The 24,685-nt window shown below is 37.6% G+C and overlaps 2 protein-coding genes across 3 annotated transcripts in view; both read left to right on the top strand.

Moving 5' to 3' along the window:
* Positions 1 to 14,666: 14,666 nt before the first annotated feature.
* On the top strand, positions 14,667 to 17,355 carry LOC121972360 (zinc finger MYM-type protein 5-like). Its single transcript, XM_042524041.1, has one exon. It carries the CDS (start codon positions 14,667 to 14,669, stop codon positions 15,693 to 15,695), a length of 1,029 nt encoding a protein of 342 aa, XP_042379975.1. The 3' UTR covers positions 15,696 to 17,355.
* An 842-nt stretch (positions 17,356 to 18,197) lies between these two features.
* LOC121969836 (E3 ubiquitin-protein ligase UPL1-like) overlaps positions 18,198 to 24,685 on the top strand; it is a 28,811-nt gene continuing 22,323 nt past the window's right edge. For both annotated transcript variants that reach the window (XM_042520106.1, XM_042520105.1), the window contains exons 1-3: positions 18,198 to 18,544; positions 24,081 to 24,176; positions 24,255 to 24,461. In XM_042520106.1, coding sequence (XP_042376040.1) covers positions 18,512 to 18,544; positions 24,081 to 24,176; positions 24,255 to 24,461 — 336 coding nt within the window. In that variant the 5' untranslated portion in view covers positions 18,198 to 18,511. The remainder of the gene's footprint in view (positions 18,545 to 24,080; positions 24,177 to 24,254; positions 24,462 to 24,685) is intronic.

Here is a 24,685-nt window from a genome sequence, read left to right as displayed (position 1 = left end):
GATATCCCATCCGAATGGTCTTTCGGACTCCATATTCTTCCTCTAGCTTCTTGCTCTCTTGGCGATTAGTCTGTAGAAGAGCGACCTCGTTCTAATACCAATTGTTGGGACCTTTGTGCCCGCTAGAGGGGGGTGAATAGCGTTTCGTCGCGCTTTGCATCGGTTTGCTTCATCTTGTTGTTGTGCAGCGGAATACTCGAAGACAAGCACTCACAATGCTAACACCTAGGATTTACTTGGTATCCACCTCAAGAAGAGGTGACTAATCTAAGGATCCACATATGACACGCTCCTCCACTATGAACAACTCCTTCTCGGTCGCAGCCGGAGGCGAAGAAGCCCCGTACAAACTCACACACAACACCACAACTCACATAAGAAGAAAATACAAGATATAAATGAAATACACCCTTCTTCTTGCTTACTTGTTGCTTGTTGTTGTCTCTTAAACCTTGGGAATGCACCCAAGAGCCTTCAAGAACTAGCAGTGAAGATCGAGAGAAGCTCGCGTGAAAATCGCTAAAAGCTCGCAGGAAAATCACAAAAGATCTGCGGAGAAAATGCTCCGCCCAAGCTTTAAACAGTGCTCCTAATCGATTGAATTCATCCCTAATCGATTGCCACGTCAGCACTGCTCCATCGCAGTCGTCCATCACCTGCATCCTGCGCAACGGTCACTTCTCAATCGATCGACCGATCGATTGGGACTTCTTGAATCGATCGCCCGATCGATTCAAAACCTTTCTGTGCTCTCGCATCCGCGTGAGAGCTTCTGCTTCCCAATCGACCGATCGATAAATTGGCAGCTCCCAATCGATCGCCCGATCGATTTGGAAAGCCTCTGTGCTCTCGATTCCACATCCCAATCGATCGACCGATCAATTGGGTCTTCCCATAATCGCAGCACACTCCAATCGATCAGTCGATCGATTGGACCTTGGTTCAATCGATTGACCATCCTGGACTTGACTCAATCTCAAGTCCAAAGTCTCCAACCCAACTCCCGGTTAACCGTGACCTGTTGGGTCTTCATGCCTAGCATTTGGCCACACCCGACCAACCTCGAACTAGCCTTCTTGCCTCCTCCATCAGCCTTGCGTCCCTCGGATATCTCCCCATCTTTCACGCCTTGCCTTCAGGAGCTTCCTTCGGCCTTATCCTAGTTATCGGGTCTTCCTTGCCAAGTCATACCAGGACTTACCTTACCAAGACCACATGCTTGGACTTTCCAATTGTCTGGCTCCTCACCAGGACTTTCTCATTTGCCAAGATCATAATTGGACTTTCCAACTGCCTGGCTCCTCACCAGGACTTTCGCCTGCCTAGCTCCTCACTAGGACTTTCCCGTTGCCTGGCTCCTCACCAGGACTTTCTCCTTTGCCAAGATCACTTGGACTTTCCAATTGCCTGGCTCCTCACTAGGGCTTTCTCCTGCCTAGCTCCTCATTAGGAGTTTCCTATTGCCTGGCTCCTCACCAGGACTTTACAAATGCCTAACATCTAGTTAGGACTTTCCCAGTCAAGTCTCCTGTCAACCTTGACCTATTTGACTTGTATTCTCATCAACCTGGTCAACCCTTTGACCATCTCCATAACCGGACGATTGCTCCAGCAATCTCCTTATATTGTCAAACATCAAAACTCAAATCCTGACTCAAGCTTGACTCAACTCAAGCTTAGTCAAACTGGTCAACCTTGACCTAGGAAAATTTCCCCAACACGGTCCTCACTGGTCTCGAACCATTTTAGCGAATTCCCTTATCTCCCCCGTTCGGGGTCGAGTGGTCTTCACTGGTCTCGGACCAAGTTATCAGATCCCGTATTTCCCCCATTCGAGGTCGAGCGATCTTCACGGGTCATGGACCAGCCTAGCAGATTCCCTTATCTCCCCCGTTCGGGGTCGAGCGGTTTTCACTGGTCTCGGACCAGCTTATCGGATCTTTTATGTCCCCCATTCAGGGATGAGCGGTCTTCATTAGTCTCGAACCAGCTTAGTGGATTCCCTTATCTCCCCCGTTTAGGGTCGAGCGGTCTTCGCGGGTCTCGGACTAGCCTAGCGGATTACCTTATCTCCCCCGTTCAAGGTCGAGCGGTCTTCACTGGTCTCGGACCAGCTTAGCGGATTCCCTTATCTCCCCCGTTCCGAGTCGAGTGGTCTTCACTGGTCTCGGACCAGCTTAGTGGATTCCCTTATCTCCCCCGTTTAGGGTCGAGCGGTCTTCACGGGTCTCGAACTAGCCTAGCGGATTACCTTATCTCCCCCGTTCAAGGTCGAGCGGTCTTCATTGGCCTCAGACCAGCTTAGCGGATTCCCTTATCTCCCCCGTTCTGAGTCGAGTGGTCTTCACTGGTATCGAACCAACTTATCGGATCCCGTATCTCCCCCGTTCGGAGTCGACCGGTCTTCACTGGTCTCGGACCAGCTTAGCGGATTCCCTTATCTCCCCCGTTCGGGTTCGAGCGGTCTTCACCTTCACTGGTCTCGGACCAGCTTATCGGATCTCGTATCTCCCCCGTTCTGGGTCGAGCGGTCTTCACTGGTCATAGACTAGCTTATCAGAGCATTCATCTCCCTCAGTCGGGGTCGAGCTATCTCTGATGGTCGCGGACAAGAGTATGTCTGCTGGTTTCAGATCAGAGTATCTCATGGGTCCTGTGCCTGCTCGGCTAACGACTTTCGCTTCCATGTGTCTTCGATTCCCGGACTACACTTCCATTCAACTCACGGGCGATGCGCTCACTCGGCTAACAACTTTTGCTTTCGTGCGCTTTTGATTCACGGGCTATACTCCTGTTCAGTTCATGGGCGATGTGCTCGTTCGACTCACGACTTTTGTTTCCGTGCGCATTTGATTTTACGGGCTATGCTCCCGCTCAGTTTTCGGACTCCACTTCCGCCCAGCACTAACTGCCTCATCGTTCGTTCGGTATTCGCCCGAGCGCTCACTTGGCGTTCACCCAATAGCTTGCTTGCCATTCGTTCGGTACTATTTTTCGCTGCTCGGGTGACACATATTTTTCTCGCCACTCTGCCAAGCATGCGTCGTTCTGTCAGCACTTGCCTCACTCGTTGTTTCGTCATTCACTCGGCATCGCTACCATCTCTCGTGTGACACCATTATGATAGTGGCCGCTCGCGTGCCATTATACGAGGAGTTCAGTGATTTGACTTTGATGTCGAGAGCGAGTCAGCATTTGCGACAGGCTATCTAGTCAGACGGACTTGCGCCTCCTTCGACTAGACTTGAAGGGGAGACTTGTGATGCAAATGTAGCGTAGGGACTTGGGAGTAATTAGGGAGGAAGAGAGGAGCATTTTCGTCATTTCACATGTTAAGGATTTAGGGTTTTTGAGGAGTGGGCACTTTTCATGAGTGGAAGGCTTTGGGCTCGGTTTCTCTCCCACGCCGCAACCAGGAACCAGGAGAGGAGCTCCTATGTCTCTCGCCGGCACCACTAAGGAGATCCGCCGGCGACAACCTCTTCGGGGACACCTCGCCCCTTCTCCTTCGACACCGACGCCACCTTCTCTTCTCCCTCTTCACGCCACTGTCGTCGCCGCAGCCGCCTTGCCCCCTCATTGCCGACGAGCCACCATACATCTCCTCTCCTTTACCTCTTCACTCGCTAGCAGACACCTCTGGACGGCTCGCATGGGGACTGCTGTGTTTTCTTCCTCACCGCCACCGTAACCGCGAGGGACGCATGCCGCCACCCCCATTCGGCGCTGCCTCGGTAGAGGCTCTCGTCGCCACCTCGCTGGAGGCTCATACGCCTCTCTCCCTCTATCTCGCTTCTTTGCTTCCGGCCATCTCATGCAAAGGGACTGCATGGAACGCCGACACAACCACCACTGCCAAGAGGGCACCTTTACCTCTTCTGTTAATGACCACGCAAGTTCGGCGAGGCCAGCTCCCTAGGCATCCCCTTGCCTTCTCTGTCCCTCACACAGCCGCCACCTCCAGCGACAGCCAACAGCAGTCGTCGACCGACCTAGGGCCTTGGCCGACCTCACAACGTCAATACCACTACCCGTAGCCCCGTTGCTAGATCCGATCGTCCAGTGCCTTTGCACTTAGGTCTGGCGTCGATCTATCCCCCGATCTGTGTACTCATATCTGTTGATCTAATCCAACTGCCTCGAGCTACCATTGTGTTCCGGTCATCGAGCCGCTATTTCGTTCTTGTGTTGGCCTATACAACTCTATTATGATTGTGAGTTGTTGGTATTATTTGGCCTACGAGTTGTTACTTTGTTCCAGCCTGCGTGTCGATATTATATTCTGGCCTGCGTGTCGCTATCATATCTTGGCCTGTGTTTTACTGTTAGTCTCGGCCTACATGTCGTCTTCCGGATCTAGGTCGCGTTCGGCTCCAGGCAGTCAGATCCATCTCCTCAGTTGACTCACATTCATCTACCTTTCAGGGCTGCGACGACTCAATCAGCATCACGACCAACTCACTGATCCATCCGAGGGCGCCCTGGGGCCAGGGTACGCCCCCATACTCATCCTATATTTATTTCAATGTTCTACTATTATTCAGCTGCTTATATATTCATGGGATCCGCCTCGAGTATTGAGGTACCAGGGACTAGGGCAACCCTGTTGCTGGTTGTAGGTAACATTGATCGGACTTGGTCAACATAGAAGACAACTCATCACCTCGCTCCACTCCGGGTCATGGAGATGCGGTCAACATTCCAGCCACATTACACCGGTAATTCCGTCTTCTCAGATTCCCGACAAGATTAGAATCCCAAGCCGTTCTAGTTCAATTCAAAACTAAGTCCTCTCAGCCTGGCTGAACATACTAGATGATTGGCTCGACTTGACTCCTTGTCCGAGCGGATGTTGAGCCTTCAAAGAGGTTGAGTTCTCAAGATGGTTATCATTTCTTAGCTGACTCCACCCCGTTCGAGAAGAAGGTATGATCGGACGTTATAGGGAACTTGGCCGACCTACTATCAAATCGTATTAATGGTCCATCAGTCCAACAACTTAATATTCTTTTGTAGCATTTTGTGTAACCTTTGTTAGACAATCAAGGGAGTATGCCTTGGCCCCTGTACGATAGAAGTTTCTGCCATGCAAAGCATAGAAATGGTAGGTCTATTTTAGGAAAGACTGCGGAGTGTCAGATTGGTTGGTTATATTTTTGAAATGCATTGATATTAATTTGTGTGAGAGAGAGAACAATAGTATATAAGGGGGTCTCCATCTAAATGTGTAGATAAGCTCCACTATCAGAGTTCACTCTTTATCATCCCTGTTCTTCATTTCTTCCTCTGCCATTTGTCTAACTTGAGTGTTGGAGTGCTTACACTGGAGACCCCTCCCTGGTTCGGTCACCGACATTTTCTTCTTTTAGTTTTTCTCTTTGATATGCAGGCTCGATTGTGCACACCAAGTCCCTCTTGCTCAAAGTCTTCTCACGATTAACCTCAATACTACTCAGGGTCGTCTCAAGATTCTCCGAGACCCTAGACAATAATAATAATAATAATAATAATAATAATAATAATAATAAAAGTCCTTTAATATATTTTTAAATTTTTTGCTCAAAGTTTTTTTCGTTTGAATTTGGGATTAAAAATGACCAGTTTAAAAAAATTAATTTATTTTTAAAAAATAAAATATTATTTTTTATATAAAATTTAATTTTCTCGTTAATATTTAGATAATTTTTTAATATTATTAAATTATTTAATCTTTTTTAGATATTGTTGAACGTAAATAAAATTTTATTAATTTTAATTTTGAATTTTTTTTCTGATGAAACATTTTACTTTACGTTGTCTGGATAAAAAAATCTCTGATTCATGTTATTATCGAGGAAGGAAAAGAAAGTGTGAGAAAGAAATATTATTAGCGAGGGAGGAGAAGAGCATTCTTTGAGAGTATCATCGGCAAGAGAGCATCATCAGCGAGAGAGCATAAACTTACAGAATTACTGATGAGAAAAGAAAAAAGATACTGACAAAAGCATAAATGTACAAAATTAATGATCAAAAAAGAAATAGTCACAAAGCACTGGTGAGAAAATAATTAGGATTTTTTAAAGATATTGAGAAGGAAAGAGTTTATTAGTTTTATAAGATATATAATTACATAGAATAAAATCTTGGCTAAGTGCAAATATGAGAAAATAAGATTAAATAAAATAAAATATTAGCTAATTGTAATGATTAGTAAATAAGGATACGTGTGTAAGGTATAAATAAGGAATAATGAATTAATTGATAAGATACAATTAATGAGTTAGCATGATATTTATTAATGTATATGTTATCATTAATTAATATTAATGACCCAATTTAATTTTTTTAATATCTATTTAATTATTTAATCAATGGGTTTTAATAATATTGGGGTCCAAGTAATATTAAGACCCTAGGTATAGAACTTAATGACCTATTGTTGGAACCCCAAGGTTGGTTTTGGTGTGATCAACAAGTTAAGTTAGGTTCTGTTGTTTTCTAACCTTGTGTTTAAGTGTGCAGGAGCTTAGGAGCACATGTACTCGAGCGGAAGATGCAGCTAGCGAGAATGACGGCACGCGGTGCGTCCGAGGGACCAAGACCGGACGAGAAGGAAGTGCGCGATGGTTCCGAGGTACGAAGCCGGAGCGGAAGATTGCTCGGGGAGCAAGAGACGCAGCTAGCGAGGTCGGCACGGGGTGCGATCGAGGGACTAAGTCTGCGGATACACTGGTGGATGAGAAGGACACGCACGACGGGGACGAGAAGCCGGGAGGAAGCACGCTCGAGAAGACCGGAAGATGGGTTCGGTGAGCCCTATTCCGGATGTCGAGATCACCCAATCAAGCGGATCCGGAGCGAAGACCCGGACCGAGACGGGACTTAACGGAAGTGGTCCGGACAAAAGTCAATCAGTAGTTGACTTTTTGCTCGGCGCCCGGAACCAATCCGGCGCCGGACCGATTTTGACCAAGATCACGATTTACGTGATCTGAACGCGTTGGGGATAAAACTTTATCCCCTCCCGGGAACCCTTCCAGGCGCCCACCAAGGCTATAAATATAGCCTTGGTCCGAAGTCATCAGTTCAGAAATTGTAAACAACACTTGTGTGCTTCCACCGCTTAGATTAGCTTCTTTCTTTTTGTGCCTACATTCTCCGCCTGAAGGAGCTCTTAGTGCGATCTTCATCCTTGGATTAACAACCTCTCCGGTTGTAACCAAGTCAAATTCGGTGCCTCGTTTTTATGCTTTATTTTCTGTTTAATCTATTTTTTATGTGTTAGCTTAATCGTACGAGAAAGGGTTGTGTTTGATTTTTCAAGGCTATTCAACCCCCCTTCTAGCCGGCCGCATCGGTCCTACAAGTGGTATCAGAGCTCGGACTACCAGAAGGTTTAACCGCCGACTGTGCACAAGAGCTATGGTCTGATTGAGCCATGTGGGTACAATATTGACCTCGAACAAAGAAAGTGGGGGCTCCTATGTTCAGATCAAGAGGACCAGACACCAGGCAGGAAGTCCTAGTTGCGACTAGGCAAGGAAGTCCTAGTAGGTCGGGTGGACCGAGGGGCAGGAAGACCTGGTGGGTCGAGGATCGGACGTGGGAAGCCTATGGTCCTTTGTTTGAGGGGGGGATTGTTGGGGTTGCAAGGTTGCAAACATAGTCCCATATTGGAAACACATGGGAAAGATCATGGATTTATAAGAGAAAAAGATATCTCCATTGGCATGAGGCCTTTTGGGGAGAGCCCAAGAGCAAAACCATGAGGGCTTAGGCCCAAAGTGGACAATATCATGCAATTGTGGAGATATCTAAATTCTTTTCGATCCTACAAGTGGTATCAGAGCCGAGGCGCTTCAGGAGGACTAACCGCCGAACGAAGCAACAAGATAGCCGGATCCAACATCCACGCACCAAAATTCGAAGGGGACTTCGCTAGCTGGAAAAAGCGAATGGAGGTATTTCTTGAAACAGATTATGATTTATTACTAACAATGGAATTTGGCTATGAAGCACCAGAGGGCAAAGCAAGAAATCAATGGTCAAAGAAGGAGCAGGCTGACCACGTGGCAAACAAGAAAGCAGAATTCCATCTGCTAAGTGTACTTCCAACACAAGAAGTCAATCGAGTCGGTACCTACAACTCGGCAAAGGAGCTTTGGGAGAAATTCCTTGAGTTACACGAAGGAACATCCGAAGCCAAACTTGCAAGACGGGATTTACTTCGTAACCAGCTTACAAACCTCCGATTTGAAGAAGGTGAAACAATTGCACATCTACACTCGAGGATTCAGGAACTCATCACTAGACTTACGAATCTCGGAGAATAGGTAAGTAACCGAGATTCGCTAAGGTATGCCCTAAATTCCTTTCCTAGAAACTCAAAATGGGCATCACTAGTAGATGCCTTTTACATTTCAAAAGATCTAGAAAAAATTTCATTAGACGAATTCTTTTCAACTTTTGAAGTGCATGAGTCAAGATGTGCAGGTCCGAAGGAGCCCAAGAATAATGTCACCCTTAAAGCTTCGAGAGACGAACCTGAGTCAGAATCTTCTCTCGACGACGAGGAAATGGTAATGATGGTAAGACGATTTAAAAATATTTGTAAATCTAGGAAATCTAACCATTCGCAGGGAAGAAAGAAAAGAACCATCCGCTGCTACCATTGCGATGAAGAAGGGCACGTCAAGGACAATTGCCCTAAACTGAAGAACAAAGGGAAGGACAAGGGTAAGAAGCCTATCCAAAAGCGCAAGGCCCTAAAAGCGACGTGGGACGATACGTCGTCGGAATCGGAAGTCGAGGAGTTCTCCGGGCTCGCGTTAATGGCGAGTCATCAAGACGACGACTGCGAGTCAAGCTCTTCCGAAATGAGCATCGAAAGCATCGATGAAGGGGGAGCCACGTCCGAAAAGAGCAGCAGTTCAGGGGGAGAAACCGACAACGAGATCGACAAGGTAAGTGAGGTACGATCTCTTCCTCCTGATAAAATGTTTAAATTCATTAAAATTTTAACAAAAGATTGCTGCAAATTAGAAAATGAAAATAAAGATTTAAAAGCAATATTAGCTACATCTTGTCCGTTAGAAATGCTAGATAAATCAAATTTAGAAAATGAAAAATTAAAATTAGAAATTCAAAATTTAAAAATTCAAGTAGAAAATTTGAAAAACTCTGCTTGCTCATCTAAAATCAATGTTAGAAGGTTCAATAATTTGAATTGGTATTATAGATATCACCAGGGATAAATTAAAAATATCTCTAGAAAATATGTCCCTAAGAAATTTTTAGTTAATCCAGTAGGTTGGAACCTTTATTGGATTCCTAAATCTTGCTTAGTGTAAATTTTAAAATCAAAGTTAGCGCTTTAAGTGAGAAAATTAAACAAAAATTTCTTTATGGGCTTTGACTAGAAAGTGGTTGTTGCTCCAATAACCAAGAAGGCCTAGTGCCTCGCCACTGCCTGGAAGCCAAATATTGAAATAAATGTTTAATTAATAAAGCATTAATACTAGAATTATTTAATGCTTTAAAAAGTTATTCAAACATGTTTCAAAATTTTGACTTAAAATTTTTTAAATTTTATTTTCAAAAATAATTTTACTTAGAGTGTTTAGAAAAATTTTCAAAATTATTTTTTCCTAAGTTAAAATTACTTAGAGTTTTTTCTGCTTTTATTGATTCAAAAATATTTTTCAAAATATTTAATTAAGTTTTATTGATTGCAAAATTCTTTTTCTAACTTAGCTTCTTTTGACTTAGAAATTTTTTTTAGGTAGCTTTTCAAAATTTTCTAAGTCTTTAACCCTTAGATTTTTTTTTGGAACCCCATTTTTTTTGTGATCAAAGGGGGAGAAGGATAAAGTATAAGTCTAGGGGGAGGTAGCCTAAAACTATTTTTTTTCTATCTTTGTGCACTAAATTGTAAATTTAGTTAGTTTATTTTTTGTCTAGTTAACCCTAGCTTAACTTGGGTTGATCACACCAAAAAGGGGGAGATTGTTGGAACCCCAAGGTTGGTTTTGGTGTGATCAACAAGTTAAGTTAGGTTCTGTTGTTTTCTAACCTTGTGTCTAAGTGTGCAGGAGCTTAGGAGCACAGGTACTCGAGCGGAAGACGCAGCTAGCGAGAAGGACGGCACGCGGTGCGTCCGAGGGACGAGGCGCTGCGGAAGAGTACACCGGCGGACGAGAAGGAAGCGCGCGGTGGTTCCGAGGAAAGCCGGAGCGGAAGATTGCTCGGGAGCAAGAGACGCAACTAACGCGAAGGTCGGCACGGGAGAGAGCTAACGGGTGATGAATATACCGGTGGACGAGAAGGACACGCGACAATCCGAGGGACGAGAAGCCGGGAGGAAGCACGCCGAGAAGACCGGAAGATGGGTTCGGTGAGCCCTATTCCGGATGTCCGAGATCACCCAATCAAGCGGATCCGGGCAGAAGACCCGGACCGAGACGGGACTTAACGAGAGTGGTCCCGGACAAAAGTCAACTACAGATTGACTTTTGCTCGGCGCCTGAACATCCGGCGCCGAATGCTTCCGGCGCCGGAATGCTTCCGGCGCCGGACCTGATGACCAAGATCACGATTTACGTGATCGAGCGTTGGGGATAAAACTTTATCCCCGGACTGTTCCCTTCCAGGCACCCCCACCAAGGCTATAAATATAGCCTTGGTCCAGAAGCTCTTCATCAGTTCAGAAATTGTAAACAACACTTGTGTGCTTCCACTGTTTAGATTAGCTTCTGTCTTTCTGTGCTTACACTGCTGTAAACGAGGCTTCTCCGCCTGAAGGAGCTCTTAGTGCGATCTTCATCCTTGGATTAACAACCTCTCCGATTGTAACCAAGTCAAATTCGGTGCCTCGTTTTTATGCTTTATTTTCTGTTTAATCTATTTTTTATGTGTTAGCTTAATCGTACGAGAAAGGGTTGTGTTTGATTTTTCAAGGCTATTCAACCCCCCCTTCTAGCCGGCCGCATCGGTCCTACACCTATGTCTTAAACCAGACCTGATACTATCTAGCGAACCCATCATCTTCTTCAATTTCAAACAAACAATCATCTCTTTGTTAACGTGCATCAGAAGCCCTAATTAGCTCTCGGCTCGGGTGCATCTGCTGGAGCGATGGGCATTAGCAACTGATTGAAAGAAAGCTTTCCCAAAACGTTCTCGAGCTGGACCTACCAGAATCAAGAAATACAATCAGATTCCAATAAAATGGAACAATAAACGAATTATTTTTCGTAAACGAACACGGGCGCATTCGGAATTGACTTGACCCTCACTATTTGAAATCAACTTATACTTAGTTGTTCTTATCTTTCTATCAAATGTCATGCGAAGCTATAACATCAAAATGTGTTTGCCTTTACTATTCAAGATCCGCCATATAATCGTCTCCCTCTCATACATTGGCCAACTTAGTGTTAATGTGTGTAATACGTTATCTAGTCAATGACTAATTGTTAGTTAATTGAAAATATTTTCAGTCCACTAAAATTCATTGTGGTTTACTCAACTCTATTTGGCGACTAAGTGCATAACATCGTAAACTTATCTATCAACGAATAGTTTTTCTAATTGACTCACACAGAGTTATGTCAACTCGTATCTAGTTCAATTGATTTATTCGATATTCTTTACTTAGCTGAATTTACCTTGAATTGACTGAAGTACAAATAGATTTTTTCTATCCACTACTAAAATAGTTACAATTGATTCTAGCTAAGACTTCAAATTAACTAAGAATGTCCTCTAGGTGTTTGAATTTGTTTAAGAATTCTTATCAATTCAAAAGGTACTCCTTTGAGTTATAAATTTAAAAAACATTAAAAATATATAATTTTTTAAGAAGATTTATTCATATGATTATTTTTTTTACCTAACCTATTTTCTACTCAACTTTTGAATATAAAAGTATATAAATTATTTAATAGTATCATTTTAATTTTTATTATTTTTATAATATTATAATTTTTTAACAAACAATTATAATATTAGTTTTTTTAAAGAAATTATAACATAATTTATATTGCTTTACTCTCTCTGATTTTAAAAAAATTTATAATTCATATAATTTTTTAAAATAAAAATATGCTACATGTTAAAAGAAGTAAATCATATAGTGTAGGTGGCCAAAGTTCCAAGAAAGATACATTCGAATGTACTGAATCTCGACCCAATATTTCATATAATAATATTTCATGTATCAACTATCGTACCTTCCGAGAACTAAATTTTGCATGTGTGTCTAATCTTTGGATGGATCAAATTTAAAAAATTTCAAATGAAATCTTTTTAAAAAAAGAATCTTTCTTTAACGTAAAAAAACAAAAGCTGTTTCATTTTTTTTTTCCAAACTCAATTAATTACATATGTTTTGTGATTTGTTTCATCTGCCGAGTCCATGGAAGCCCGTGCTTTCTGATTTAGTTTAATAATCGGTGAAATATTTTTTTTGTCAAAATCAGTGGCTTTTAAAATTAATCTGATGAGTTAGATATTTAAATTATAAAAAAATAAAATAAATTCGTGATTTGTTTGATTTTTTCTTTGATAAATCAATAAAATAAGGATTTTTACTAGGGTGGTAAATGAACTAAGTGTTCGTGAACAAATTTGATGTTTGACTTAATAAGAGTTTATTTATGTTCGTTCAATATACATAAGATTAATTAAACAAACAAGCTTGAATATCTCGTTAAACTAAATAAACAAGCTTCAATAATATGCAGGACCGACCCTTAGGCATGTCACCGAGGGCAACGACTCAGGGCCCTCGATTTTTTGGGCCCCAATATATATATATATATATATATAAAGGTTAAAAAGATTTAAGAATTATTAATAAAGGTTGTTTTAATAAAAATTAATAAAGATTTAAGAATTATTATTAGTTTAATAAAAATTAAAAAATTATATTTTATTAGCTTGTTTTAATAAAGGTTAAAAAGATTAAATTATATATATAGCTAGAATCTTTTTAATAAACGTTGAATATATGTTATTAAAATTAAAAAAAATACTTTTAAAAAAAATGAAAGGAAAAAAGGAATGGCCGAATGGGTAGCATGTTTCTTTTCTAAGATAAATTTTCCTTTCCAAGACAGTAATGTTGAATATTTTTTACTTTGAATCATTGAAGTAGCACCTTTTCATCCATGCTTTGAACCTTTGAAGTATCACATCTAACACCTTCGATCCTTGCTTTGAACGTTTGAAGCAGCAACTTTGATCCTTGCTTGAACCTTTGAAGCAACAATAAAGGTGCTGTGAAAAAAAACGAAGGAAGCTCCGGTTCCGGTACTGTCTCTCATTTTCTCTTTTTTTTTTCTTTTATCCTTTTCGCACTATTGTTTTGCAAAATTTTTCTTTCTGTTTTCTTGATCGATCATAGTCATGTGATTTTATCCTCGCAACTGCAGGTCCACACGCTGCAGTTTATAGCCTGTAGGAGTCGGAGATCTTCTTGATCAAGAAAGCTGTCAATTTTGAAGTTGGAGAGTTACCGAGCACAATTTCATATGAGAAAAATCAGTTTAGATTTGCGCTTGAAAAGTAAAAACCGTCAGCTTTTGAATCTGATAAGTGATCGTGTCAACAGGATTTGCAATCAAATTCCAGTCTCATTGACTCATCGTAGCAGGTAAAAATTGTTTTGCAATATGGTGCAAGTAGTTTATGATTGCATATGGTTTTAGTTCTAGTATCTTGATTCTGAATGCCATATCTTATCCTCAGATTCATACAATAAAAGTAACGCCTAGAGTGTGATTTTTCTTAGAATTTGCATACTTGTCACAGTCAGAACCTATATCAAGAATACACTCTTTTTTCCTTTTGCAAGTTCTTGCATCATGATTTCTGATATCTAACTTTTTCCGACAAACATTAATCTGAGTAAAATTAGTTTGGGGCACAAAAATTCTTTGTTCAACTGTCAGTCGAAAAGTGGAAGTGATGGCTCATTAAATCCATCCTCCTTATTAGCTAATGGTCTTGTTTTGGGAGAAATGGGTATTTTAGGCATGAGTCTATTTCCGAGTTAGTCTTAGTTGAGAGTTGAGACCTTTTTAAAAACGACACTAATCCCTTGTAATCCCTTTGTCTTGGTGCTATATCATGTAGTGTACCTGATCTTATAATAAAAAGGCTGAGTGTTTTTTTGGTTGTTGCGACTTCTAACATCTGTTTCACTCTTGTAATTTCAATTATTTTAAGCACTATCATACTCAGTAAAAGGTGCTTGCAGTGAACCTGATCTGATCAGTGATCATGTCAACAAGATTTAGAGGCCATTTTTGAAAATTTTCAGCCACAGTGGAGGTGATTTACTAATTTTCTTTCTCCCTTTCATAGCTTTTGACTTTGGTTTCTAGATGGTCGAGTCAGTGACTCATGTTTGAGTTCCTCTAGGGAAGAAGTGTTTGGATTTATGCTCGAAGAGTAAAACTGTTGCCGTGTTACGAGTTCCATCTCTCAGTGACCTTTGCCTTAGATCTGTTGTTCAACTGGAAATTATTGCAAAAGTGGCATCTATCGATTGATTCAAGCACAAACAAGGTTTTATTGCTCTTTTACTATTATTTTCACTACTTGTCTTTATTTCGTTGCTACTTGCTAGCTTTGTTTCTAGTTTTGTATGTTTTATTTTTATACTTAAAATTTGTATTACAAGCATGTTTTCAAAGAAATATCTATCTGAGAGTCAGAAAAGAAACAAAAGAAAAAGAGTAGAAGAGATTATTAAAACTCAGAAAGGTGCTCTTCATAATTTTTTTAAAAATAGCTTTTCAATTGAAGATTCAGTTGATGAATTACAAGAAGAAAATCAAAAACTAAATGATTATGCAATAGATAAGCAACAACTAAGTAATCAAGAAGAACTAAATGATTATGCAATAAATGAGCAACAACTGAGTAATCAAGAAGAACTTAATAATCATACAATAAATGAGCAGAAAGAATTGATAGAAAATGATGACAATAATCATGCAATGAATAAGCAAGAAGAATTGAAAGAAAATGATGATAATGATTTGAATGTAGAAGTTGGTAATATAATTGAGAATGAAAATGAGTTAGAGAAAACTGGTCATGTTTTGGATATATATGATCCAAGATCTTGGGATAACATTGATAATAAAACAAGAGATCTTTTGGTAGAGAAAGGTCCTATAAGAGAAAGTAATATTAAGTTTACTATAGATGAGTTTTCAAGACATTTTTCATATTCTTATTGCACAAGAAAATTACCAAATGGAGAGAATCAAGATAGAAAATGGCTTGTATACTCGAAAGATGCAAACAAAGTATATTGTTTTTGTTGCAAATTGTTTAAATCAGTGAAAAATAAAAGTTTGTTGGCAAATGAAGGTTTGAATGATTGGAAACGTTTAAGTGATAGACTTAGACAACATGAGAATGGTATTGAGCATATTACTAACATGAGAATTTGGATTGATTTGGAAATTAGATTGAAAAAGAATGAAACAATTGACAAAGAGATCCAAGTGCAAATTAAGAAAGAGAAAGAACATTGGAAACTTGTTTTAGCTAGGATTATTTATGTTGTGAAATGTCTTGCTAAACGTAATTTGACTTTTCGTGGGGATAATGAAAAATTTTACCAAAGTAGTAATGGTAACTTTTTGGGGCTACTTGAATTAATTGCAGAATTTGATTTGGTAATGCAAAAGCATTTTTAGACGCATTCAAAATAATGAGATTCATTATCATTACCTTAGTCATAAGATTCAAAATGAGTTGATTTTTATATTAGGTTCTAAAGTCAGAAGTACTATAATTGAAAAAATAAAAGAGGCAAAATATTTTTCAGTGATACTTGATTGTACTTCAGATGCAAGTCACCATGAGCAAATGACTTTGATAATTCGATGCGTGGATGTCTTATCTTGTCCTATAAAGGTAAATGAGTATTTTATAGAGTTTTTAAAAGTGGATGATACATCTGGATTAGGACTTTTTAATGAATTACAATATGTTTTAGAAACCCTTGGACTTGATATTGATAATGTGAGGGGACAAGGTTATGATAATGGTTCTAATATGAAAGGTAAAAATCAAGGTGTACAAAAGAGATTTCTTGAAATAAATCCAAGAGCATTTTATATGCCATGTGCTTGTCATTCTCTTAATTTAACAATTTGTGATATGGCAAATTCTTGTGTTAAGGCTGTGTCATTTTTTAGAGTTATGCAGCGCATGTATACTTTATTTGCTAGTTCTACAAAAAGGTGGAAGATTTTACAAGATCATGTTCATCAATTAACTCTAAAGTCATTATCAATAACAAGATGGGAAAGTCATGTTAATAGTATCACAACCATAATAACTCAGCCAAATGAGATAAGAGAAACTTTATATGAATTATCGAAAGTTAGTGAAGATGCTAAGATTAGGAGTGAGGCTGAATCTTTACTAACACATGAACTTGAAAGTTTTGGATTTTTGTTGGGCATGACTATATGACATAACATTTTGAAAAAAATTGAATTAATTAGTAAAAAGCTGCAATCTAAAGATATGCAAATTGATATTGCAATAAAGATTTTGAGAGGATTGATTTCTTATTTTGAAAGATATAGGGAGGAAGGTTTCCAATCTGCTATGACATTAGCGAAAGAGATTGCATCTAAAATGGAAATTGATCCTATTTTTCCTAAAAAATGTACAATTCATAGAAAAAAATAATTCGATGAAAATTATCACGAAGAGATTTCACAATCTGCTGAAGAATCTTTTAGGATTAATTATTTTATTGTTGTCGTTGATATTGCTATTTTCTCTTTAAAAAGTAGATTTGAACAATTAGAAATTTTTGAAAACATTTTTGGTTTTCTATTCAATCCTAAAAAATTTCTTTCAATGAATGATAATAGATTGTATGAGTGTTGTAATAATCTTCAAGTTGCTCTAAAATATAATGACAAGTTTGATATTGATGCTGATAATTTATTTTCTGAATTGCAAGTGCTACAAATGTGTTTACCAACAGAAACAAAGTCAGCTTTTGAAGTTCTTGAGTTTGTAAAAGTCTTGTATTGTTTTCCTAATATTTCCATTGCTTATAGAGTTTTGTTAACTATACCCATTTCTGTAGCATCAGCAAAAAGAAGTTTTTCTAAACTAAAATTGATACAATCTCACTTGCGTTCAACTATGTCTCAAGACAGATTAAATGACTTGACAATTTTATGCATTGAAAATGAGGTGTTAGAAAAACTTGATTTGGAAGACCTTATTGATGATTTTGCTTCCCAAAATGCTAGAAGATCTAGATTTTTTCAATGATTATTTGATACTTGTTTTGTTTTTGTATTTGCAGGGACTGCACTTTTGGAGAAACTTGGGAAATATATTTTGTATGGTGTTGTATTTTTTGGAGAATCTTGAGAAATATATTTTATATGGAGTTCGTCATATTTTAAATAAAATATATTATTTTTTAAGTTTTATTATTAAACTCTATTCAAATTGTGAGTTAGCAAAAAAAAATTATAGGGCATCTTTTTCTCTTTTCGCCAAGGGCCCCTAAATGTTAGGGCCGACCATGCACATATGTATTCAACTCGTTAACGTTCGTGAACAACGTTCATGAACAATGTTCACAAACTATATTCATTAATAAAACTCTTTTCAATATGCTAAATAAATAATAAAATAAATAAATAAATTTAAATTATCAAGTTCAATAACTAATCAAATCACTAAAAGTTTCAAATAATCAAACAAACTTAAATTGAGAGATTGATAACATCTAAATGAAACCAAGCTCTAACCAAGCTCAGCCAAACTCAAACCAAGCTCAAGCCAAGCTCAAGCCAAGCTCGAACAAAGCTCAAGCCAAGCTCGAATTGAGAGCTTGATAACATCTAAACGAACCAAACTCAAGCCAAGTTTCAAACAAGTTCAAGCTCATAAAAAATAAACCAAGCTAACTTTGAACACTCACTTCAAAAGGTTGGTTCATTTTAAACTCAACTCAGCTCGACTTGATTATCTTATCAAATAAATTTGAACATCTTAAAATTTAATTTGACTCGACTTGTTTAGGCCCTAATTTTCACATCTCTATTTGTTTTTTTTTTTTTTTACTTTTTTAATTATTTTTTTATCAACCCTTTTTTCGCTTAAAGCCCATAGGAATATATAAATACACCATTCGGCCCTTCGGGTTCTCTCTCCTTTCTGCATCCCCCTCTCTCGCTCTCTTCTCCTCCCCTCTCTCTCCTTATTCCGCTGGGGATCTCGCCGTGGGCGACTGAAACCCTAACACTCTCGACGCTCTCCTATTCTACTAGATTCCTTTCTCGGATCTCCTCTGCTCCCGCGTCACCGCAGTCATCATCTGATCGCCTTCTCCGTTGGCTTTGATCTGAATTGCGTGCTCTCCACGCGGCTCCGCTGTCGTCGGGTGCTCTAGTGAGGTGGATTTATACTCATTACAACGTTTTGACGGGCTTCTATCGGTCCCTTTGGTTCTGGCGATGCGAATTTGGAGATGAAGTTTAAGAAGAGAAGGGTTTGCGAGACGGTACATGAGATGTTTGATCACTTTGATATTCTTCTTCTTTTCTACTTGAGATCCCGAATTTTCTGGTTAAATTTGTAAACTTTATGTATTTTGATATTCTATTTCTTTGGAAAGGCTCGACCTGTTGTGCTTCCTGGTCGTGTTAGCTGTTGGAGTCTTTAGTTGGCTGGATAACGAGGCAGTGCTGTTCATATATCCTAGACACAGCAAACTTTTTCCCTTTCAATAGTATAGAGAAGAAGAATAAGTGTTTACAATTTTTATTTTTATATAGAAACTATTCTTGAGAAGTTTTTAATTTGATTTGCTACCTTTTTCTGTGTCACATTCGTACATCTTTAGTTCACTTCTCATGATTCACATACCATTGATCTTTATACACATTCATATCATATTTGATTATCTAGATTAATTCAATCTTCGTTTTTCTCACTGTCATCTTCTATTGAAAACTCAAGTCCTCCGGTTAAAAAACTTGAGATTTTATTGCTTAGTATTCCCTAACACGTCACATTATTTTGAAGTCTCTGTTGGTCATATTATGTTCGAGAAGAAAATGAAATAGCACAAAATATCATGTTCTTGCTAGGCCACCAAATAGTTTCATTTGTGGCTTCAGTGATACTCTTTGGTTTTATTGCAACTAATCTTGAACTCCCTATGCCAAATCGTTTTACTGCCTTTTCAAATGAAAATAAGCATAAGACTTGGTTGATTTTTTGCCATTCTTTTGGTGACCAGTTATTAGACTTTGCTGTTCAAACGAACTGATGATTTATTAGAATGAAAGACAACAACAGATCATTTTTGTGCTTAATTACTTTTGTGTCTGAGAGAGTACTTTGACTGTTTGACACATCAGATCATTTTTGTGGGCTGAGGTCCTATATGTGTGTGTGAGAGAGAGAACTTAGACATCTGATATCATTATCTGAACTGGTGTCCAATATTTGGGCGTCTTGGTATCTGAGTCTGTTTTAGGAAAGGTTCTGATTATCTACTCATGCAGCTTGCATTTCAATTCTTCTACTTATGCTTAATTGCTTTTGTATGAGAGGGAGTACTTTGACACATCAGATCATTTTGTGGATTGGAGCTCTATATCTATGCATATTGGTATCATTTTGGAAAGATTTTAATCATCTATTCATGCAACTTGCATTTGAATTCCTCTGTTCATACTTTAATTCTTTTGTAATTGGAGAGAGAAATACAGAGTGGTTATTATTATTTCGAGTGGAGTTGGACATTTATACTATAAGGTATCTGAATCTGTTCTAGGAAAGGTTTTGGTCATGTATTCATACAACTTGCATTTCAATTCTTATACATGTACTCTGATTTTTTTTGTAATTGGAGAAGTGATGATTGAGATTGTACTTACATTTATTTTTCTTTAGATTGCTAAAATTTTCTTAAGATTTATAATTTACATTATATTACTTGATACAATTTACTTGTATGTGTAGAATTTTTCTGTGTCAAATGCATGGTTTGAAATCTTTTACTATACTATACTATATGCATGGATTGAAATATTCTACCATACCAGATTGCATGGTTGACATTTAGCATTTTAGTAAATTATTGGAAGATTGCCATCAGTTATCTCTCCTATGGTATGCCAATATGTATGCCATTCCAATGTTTGACACCTCTTGACATGCTATGATATGGATCAAGATAAATTCAAATAATGTTTTTTATTTACTTTATTTCTCTAAAATTCTAATTCAATTAACTATTTCTATAGGTTTAGATTTATAATGAAATAAGTTAGGTGGATGAGGAGTATATGAATATAAGTTACATGAATTACATTGAAGTTAAAAATGAATTTGTAGTTGTTTTCCTTTTTCTTCTTCATCTGCTTCCTCCCTCCACCTCTAATTCGTTGTTAACAAAGTGCATCGACAATCATTGTATATTGTATCATTTTGGTCAAGATAGAAACTTTGATATAATTCAAGATTTCAAACCTTGGTCAGATGTGAATGTTATACATATTAAATTTAAGCAAGAAGCATATTGTACCTTTTGACTTTTAGTGTGGCATTTGACATTTAAAAGCTAAGTTATCTCCTACATTGTATAGAATTTTCATTTAGTAGTTAGCACTTATATGTGGACTCGTAATCTACACCTTAATACCCATGTCCGACACTAGCAATGCAAAGAGTGGGCATTCAATTTCCCTACTGATCATGTGAATAAAGTTTTAGAAACCATTGTGTTGCATATCTTTGTTGGATACTTGCATCCAAGTAACATAGGCATTTAGATGCAAACTTATTGGTGGTAGTTCTTATTGGATAAAGTCATTAGCCAAAAATACACTCTCAATGGCATGCCTTATGTTGGGAAAGCATCTGTAGTAAAATTTAAAATTGATTGTTAGATATCATGGTGTAGCCTCTCAATAGTTAAAACAATCTCATCGTCGTCATTGGGCAAAATATATATTTATCAAGTATAATAATTGTTTTATCATATTTTTTAACTACAATTTCAATGAAAATTACACAACTATATTATCACATGTCATTCAACTTTTGTATCTTGCTTATCCTTTTGTTTCAACTCATATGGATGCTATCTTTCTATCTGCAACAACTAGCCAAACTTTTATTTCACTAAGTGAGGTTAACTATATAATCCTTTTACGCTATTGGGCTCAATCCCTACTATATCGTCATTTATATTGAAATAAAATTTATCGTGTTTTATCATTGTTAACTAAGTTTTCTTTAGTCTCTTTCTTTCTCGATTAATGTGTTTATTTGTCATGATCTCACATCACCTAACTAGGGCTTTTATTGATCGCGAAAATACACGTCCAAACCATCTCAAATGTGCCACTCTAGAAGTTTTCCCTTAATAGGCGCAACTTCGATGTCGATTTTCTATCTAATGTTTTCATTTATTATCCTTTCCATCCTCTTTTCTTATCATTTCTTAACATGCTCATTTTTGCGACTCATTTTTTGCTCGTACGCTAGATTTATAACCCAATATTTAACTCCATATAACATAATATGTTTAATCGTCATTTTGTAAAACTTCCCTTTAAGGTTTAGAGGTATCTTACGATTATAAAGAACACCCCTCCTCCATTTCAACCATTATGCTTCCATCTATGTAAAACATCTCTATCAACGTCTTAATCCTTTTTGCAAAAACAAATATGATAACTTAGCTGACTCGTATTTTAACAATTATCTTACTACCTTCTTGTTTACTTGGGAGGGTCAAAATAAAAATTGGGGTAAATTTTCCACGGGGAAAATTTTCTACTATTTCATGAGCAAGGATGGATTGTTTATCCTTTCATTTGTTTGCCTATTGTCAAATAATGGATAGATGGATTTAATAATCCATATGCATACTATTTTTCAGAATTTTTTTTTCTGTTTGAATTGCATGGAATGAACTTTTCTTCCTCCCTTACGTTGAATGTCTCCCAATGATGTTGACATCGTGGATGTGGGCAGCCTCACTCACAACCGTGAGCGACTTTGTGACCATGGGCAACCTCGCTTGCCCTCGTAAGCAAGGTTGCGAGTTCACTTGGCGCAAGTTTACTTACCATGGGTGGCCTTGCTTGAGGCAGTTGAGCAAACTCATGAATGTGGACGGTTTTGCACTCATGCATGGTCGGCCTTGCTCACGGCCATGAAGTTATGCAAGTCCAGTTCATTTTTTTGTTTCTTTTCCTCTCTTTTCCTTCTTTATTCTTTTCTCTCCTAATTTATTCCCTTCCTATTCTCTTCCTTTTCCCTTCTTTTCCTTTCCTTTTCCTTAGGTTTTTTTTTTCTTCTACCTTTGATTCCTTTCCTTCCTCAATCCACACCTTGGAGTAAACAAAGCATACATCTATTACTACTAAACTTGAAATTCATATTTCAGTCTTTACTCTACTAAGCTTAAATTCTTTTACTTTAGTTTTCTAATAATATTTGAAGTTAGCATTTACTTCTTTATGAGTATCATAGACTAAAATAATGTGCAAACAATATGCACCATGGCAATGCGTATCTTTATATGAAATTCTTTGGTTAATCTGTGTGGAATCTTTACTCTGGTCATTACATTCTCATGCATATCTTTAATTATTTAAATATACATTATGCTAGCTCCTTTTTTTTCTTAGAATTATTTCCTTGGGATTCTGTCATAAAACTTTTCTAGGTTAATAAATATCATGTGTAAATCTTGTTTCTTTTCTTGATATTTTTCAATCATTTGCCTAAGAAGATATATAACTTCTATCATCGACTTTTAAAGCATTAATTCAAATTGATTTTCCGTAATCTAGGTTTCCTTCCTTAATCTATTTCTATCATCTTTTCGAAAGTTTCATGGTATGATTTGTTAACTTAATGCTCCTATAATTTGTACAATTTTGTTCATCTCCTTTGTTTTTATAATAGAGGACTAAAGTACCCTCCATTCACCAAACATTTTCTTCAGTTTCAATATCAGGTTGAATAACTTTGTAAGCTAATTAATATCCTATTCCGTTAGAGACTTCCATACTTCTATTGGAATATCATCTAGTCCAAGCATTTTTTTTTTTTCATTTTGCATTTCATTTAATGTTTGTTCTCCTTCTAAGATTTGAATTTTCTAATAAAAATGTAAATTTTTATACTCCTCCGACCTATTTAGATTTCCTAAGCTAGGTTGATCACCTAAACCTCTATTAAAAAGTTGAAGAAAATACTTCTTTCATCGCTTTTCATCGCTCTTTTATTTCCTCATTCTTCGCTACTACCTTATTCAATTCGTCTTTAATGCATCTTATTTGATAAGATCCCTTATTTTCCTCTCTCATGCTTTAGTTATTCTATAGATGTTTTTTCTCCCTTTTTTGTATCAAGCTATTGATACAAGCATTCAAAAGTTTCATTATTGGCTTCACTTACTACTTTCTTGGCCCCTTTTTAGTTACTGTGTACTTTTTTTTGTTTGTTTGTATAAGTGTACAAAAATTTATAAATTGTTCGTTTTTTGTCTTCATCCTATACGTATTCATTTCATCACCAAGATTTTTTATTTAGTAGAGCCCATCACCTTGACTCACTGAGTAGAATCTAGCTTATCGTTTTTAAATTTGACATCATCATTTCCCATTCTATTCGTGCAGCTATGTGTTTCTCCTAATAGTTGTGTTCATACATTTTATTTAAAGATATTTTGCTTCCTATCCTTTAACTTTGATCGCTTGATTTGAGGAGCTATGCATGTTTTCATTCTATTAATATTATGCTTGAGGTGTGTATCTAACACCACTAACTATGTTGGGTATTCAAGTTTTCTTTAGAGATGACCTTTCAATCTTTACAAAATTTTCTATTCCTTTCCTTGATCATAAGAAAGTCAATTTGTAACTTATTGTTCCCACTTTTGAATATAATCAAGTGTTTTGATGCCTATGTTCCCTATACTTGTGTTTCATATTACCATCCTGATTAATAGTTGGTTACTGCCTTACATTTGTTTGTTGTTAACACACTTTCTATTGCTGCTGATACAGTCTCCAAGGATAACACTTTTCATTAACAAGGTCACTTCTACTGCTTTTGAGAACATATCAGAAACATTAAAAGACTTTGTATGGGAGTTTGATAAGGTTCGTCTTGCACTTTTTCAATGTTTTCTAAATTCACATTCTATTTTTCTAATGTCTTTCTATATTAACTTTCTGCAGGGAGATTTTCATCACTGGATCGATCTGTTTAATCATTTTGATTCATTTTTTGATAAATACACAAAGCCAAGAAAAGATTTGCAGATTGAAGATAATTTTCTTAATGCAGATCCATTATTTCCCAAGGATGCAGTTCTTCAGATTCTTCATGTTATGAGAGTTATCTTGGAGAATTGTACAAACAAGTACTTCTATAGTTCATTTGAAGTATGTGTCTATTTACGGATGTTTTTCTACAATAACGACTAGTTCTTTGCTACAATTATGCTTTATACCCTGATCATGTAAAATTGATTCCTTGAACAGGAATTATTTTCTCATTGATCACATGCATGATATTTGCTCTTCTTTTTTTTGTTTTTTGTTTTATAAATGTTACAGAAGCATCTATCCCTTCTAGTTTTCTTGCATAATATGGATGCCTTTCTTAT

Source organism: Zingiber officinale, chromosome 4A (genome assembly GCF_018446385.1).
Source record: "Zingiber officinale cultivar Zhangliang chromosome 4A, Zo_v1.1, whole genome shotgun sequence".
NCBI classification, from domain to species: domain Eukaryota; kingdom Viridiplantae; phylum Streptophyta; class Magnoliopsida; order Zingiberales; family Zingiberaceae; genus Zingiber; species Zingiber officinale.
Note: the sequence above shows the minus strand (reverse complement) of the source record. Positions and strands in the feature narration are given on the sequence as shown.

Bases quoted from the DNA above. Each gene is read 5' to 3' on its own strand.
- LOC121972360 (XM_042524041.1), top strand. From the start codon at position 14,667: ATGTTTTCAAAGAAATATCTATCTGAGAGTCAGAAAAGAAACAAAAGA.